Source organism: Ptychodera flava, chromosome 10 (genome assembly GCF_041260155.1).
Source record: "Ptychodera flava strain L36383 chromosome 10, AS_Pfla_20210202, whole genome shotgun sequence".
NCBI classification, from domain to species: Eukaryota; Metazoa; Hemichordata; class Enteropneusta; family Ptychoderidae; genus Ptychodera; species Ptychodera flava.
Window position 1 is genome coordinate 23,816,059 of NC_091937.1, and position 3,129 is coordinate 23,819,187.

The 3,129-nt window shown below is 43.7% G+C and overlaps 1 protein-coding gene across 1 annotated transcript; it reads right to left on the reverse strand.

The window, feature by feature from the left end:
* Positions 1–1,483: 1,483 nt before the first annotated feature.
* LOC139141562 (nociceptin receptor-like) lies at positions 1,484–2,515 on the reverse strand. The gene has a single exon (XM_070711154.1). The coding sequence runs from the start codon at positions 2,513–2,515 to the stop codon at positions 1,484–1,486; it is 1,032 nt and encodes a 343-aa protein (XP_070567255.1).
* Between the last annotated feature and the right edge of the window lie 614 nt (positions 2,516–3,129).

The following is a 3,129-nucleotide window of genomic DNA, read 5'->3' on the forward strand; positions in this document are numbered from 1 at the left end:
CATTTTTTTTCAGATTGACATGGCAACCACATCGAGAGTATTGTTGCCAATCATTTCGAGTCATGGAAAGGATAATCTATGTTTTGCCATAGGTCCCTCGCCAACATCTAATTGGTTTGAGAGTGTTCCAAACTGAGACAACTTTCGTACAAAACTCGCAATACCGTCTGTATTCTCTAAAGGCAAGTAGGCTGTTCTTAATCAAACGAGTTACAAACCTCAAGTTGTGGGTACATGTAGCAATTTGATACAAACTACAACTTATTAGCACATCATGTGATGTTTCAAGAAGGACACTGATATAGGGTCAAATACCACAAAACCAACTACACTGGGCCGGCATGTAATTTGATGAATTCAAAGCCTGATAAGAAACACGCTATGATGAAAAACAACTATGCGAAGCTTCAATTCCAGCGCACATACCTGTAACTCCGTTGTGAAAGCACGTGGTTTCCGCTTCGCATTTTAACAACAAATGTTAGGTGTTTTTACAGGTGGCATGGGACTTAATGTGAACCGAATAGCTAGGGCGGGAACACTTTATGAGGAGTTGAACCTTTGGTGACTATAAAAAATTCACCGGAAGCGGTCGGTTATAGCGCTGGGAAAGGGTCTGGTTGAAAAAATTTCATCAAGTGAAAAAAGCGCCAGAAGTCAATCTTTAAATGGAATGATTGTTACTTTGGCATAATTTAACTTCAAACTTGCTGTCGGCAAGCTGTAAACATTGATAGTTTCACACTTAATTATGGTTGGAGGCTTTCTGACGTGTCTCTCAAAGAAACGTTGAGTATGTATAACCAGAGCACGTGGATTTGATCTTGTGGAAGAGAAGGTAGCTGCCGGCGCCTAATATACCAAGACGACGGTATGACCTGAAAACACTCATGGCTACTGTGATTAAAGTGTTATCAATAATACTTTAAAAAGTGCCGATAGGCAGAGAAGCAATCGTCTTTAACTAGAAACACCGGGTACATGTAGAGGACCGTGAGCGTCAAGAGCGAGTGAGTCCACTTGACTCATATTTTCAACCAGCGTTGTCAACTTCAAACTTCGACAAACGGACAAAAGTCATGCTTTGAAGGCAGCGTTTGGAAAGTCGTTCTGAGAAATTGTCAAAATGTTATGGATAATAATAACAATGGCTGATTGTGACAAATTACAATGGATCATAGAGATAAACATTAAGTAAGAATAGAAAAAAAATATCACTACTGTCTTTCCTCAAATCGAGTTAATCGATTTCTGTACACCGTGGACCCGATATGATGGCACAGAGAAATTGCGCATGCGTAAGATACAGAAGATGGATAATGTCTCATCACATGTTTTCAAATCTGTTCATCTCTAAAAAATGAAAAGAACACGCTAGGGTAATTATTAGGGTGTCAACAGCAAGGCTTGCTGTTTTTCTTTCCCCGAGTCGGGTGAACCCAGTTTACCTGTTCCATTTTCTTCGAGCGGCTCATGTTCTGACTTACATTGAACAAACATCTTGAGAGTTTGGCGACAAAGCCGTGCTTGCACTTCTGGTAGAAAGAGTCCTGGCGGACATGTAGTGCCCGCTGCCGTCTCCTCGCCGATGAGATTTCTGGCCGCAACACAACGCCCGCCGACAGGCTTGTCTGTAAGTACTGCTTAAAATGTTATATATGAAAGGATTAACCGCCGAGTTGATTTCTAGAAGGAAGGAACTGATATTTCCCAGACACATAACGTAGTGTGATAAATCGTAGTCGTCTCCAGCTGGGTCGATCTCTGTCATTAATAGAATCGTGTGTATCAGTACAGGTGTTAAACAGAGAAAATGGACTAGAGCTGTCGCCAGACAAATTCTGATGATCTGCCGCTCTTTCTTCAGCGTTAGAACTGGTCGTGTTGAGTTCTTGGCGGCGAGAATGATTAAAATGTACATGACAAGCACCAGCATCATAGCAGAGAACACCGCCAGCAGGAACAGCACTCTTCCAAACGTGTTTCTTGAATCGGTTGTGGACATGCAGTCAACCACCGCTTCGACCGACAGAGCACACGACAGAAGCCAAATGCACACTATGGTGGCACTCATGAACTGGCGGCTGTGGATGACGCTGTCCCTGTAGAAGATAGGCTTGCACATCGCAAGGTACCGTTCGATGCTGAGCACAACCACGGTGAACAACGACACGTACTGGCAGAAGCGTGAGAAATACATCATGGCACAATACTCGCTCATGGTCAAGGCACTGGTGAGATACTTTACCCATATCGACAAGTGCCACAACAAAAAGAGAAGGTCCGAAACCGCCAGATTAACAAGGTAGGCGTTTAAAACTGTCCGCATGGTAGGGATCTGGTACACCATGTACATGAAAAACAGGTTTGCAATCACACCGACCAGTGAAATGCTTATACCGATGGAGTAGTTGAGATGAGGATGGCTGTAACATGATTGTGAACCGTTGTAATATTCTCCTGGCTGCAAATACACAATTGAATTGTTTGAATGGTTGGTTATCAGCTCTTCCATATCGGCTGGATAGTCTGTCTGCCTGAGGAATTATCGAAAAGTGTAGTTCAGAGCTGTGGTGACGCTGGAAGATTCGCAGGAACGACGTGGACGCCCGATGCACGTAGACCCACAGATGTTACTGCTGAACGTTCGCTTCAGCAGTGAGCGTATGGCACGCGTAAGCCGGGTAGAAATATCAAGGTAATAGTATTACCTCGCTCGGGTCAACGCAAGCGTTGTTTCTCCGGGTATGGCAGCGCGGTTTAAGCTGCTCTCTTCGCGCGACAGCAAGATGACTTCGGTTTTCTCCTCTCTGTCCCTCTTCCCGCCGCTTTCAATGAGTACGACTAGTTGTCATGACAACGAATAAACCGTCGGCCATCAATCAGATGCATCAGTGGTTGATAGTGGACAGCTTCATCACGGTGATGGAATAACACAATTCACCTGCATCAGAGAAAATCGCTTGAGAGTCAGGAAAAAGTTCTTTGCAAAGGAACGACCACACAATATGCCAATATTGTTGGGATTATAACTGACAAAAACAAAACTCGTAAATATGAGCACTCGCGCAGGTCAGATTCCGCATATTTAAATACTTTGTTATAAACAAGTGAGAAATGCCAACAGCT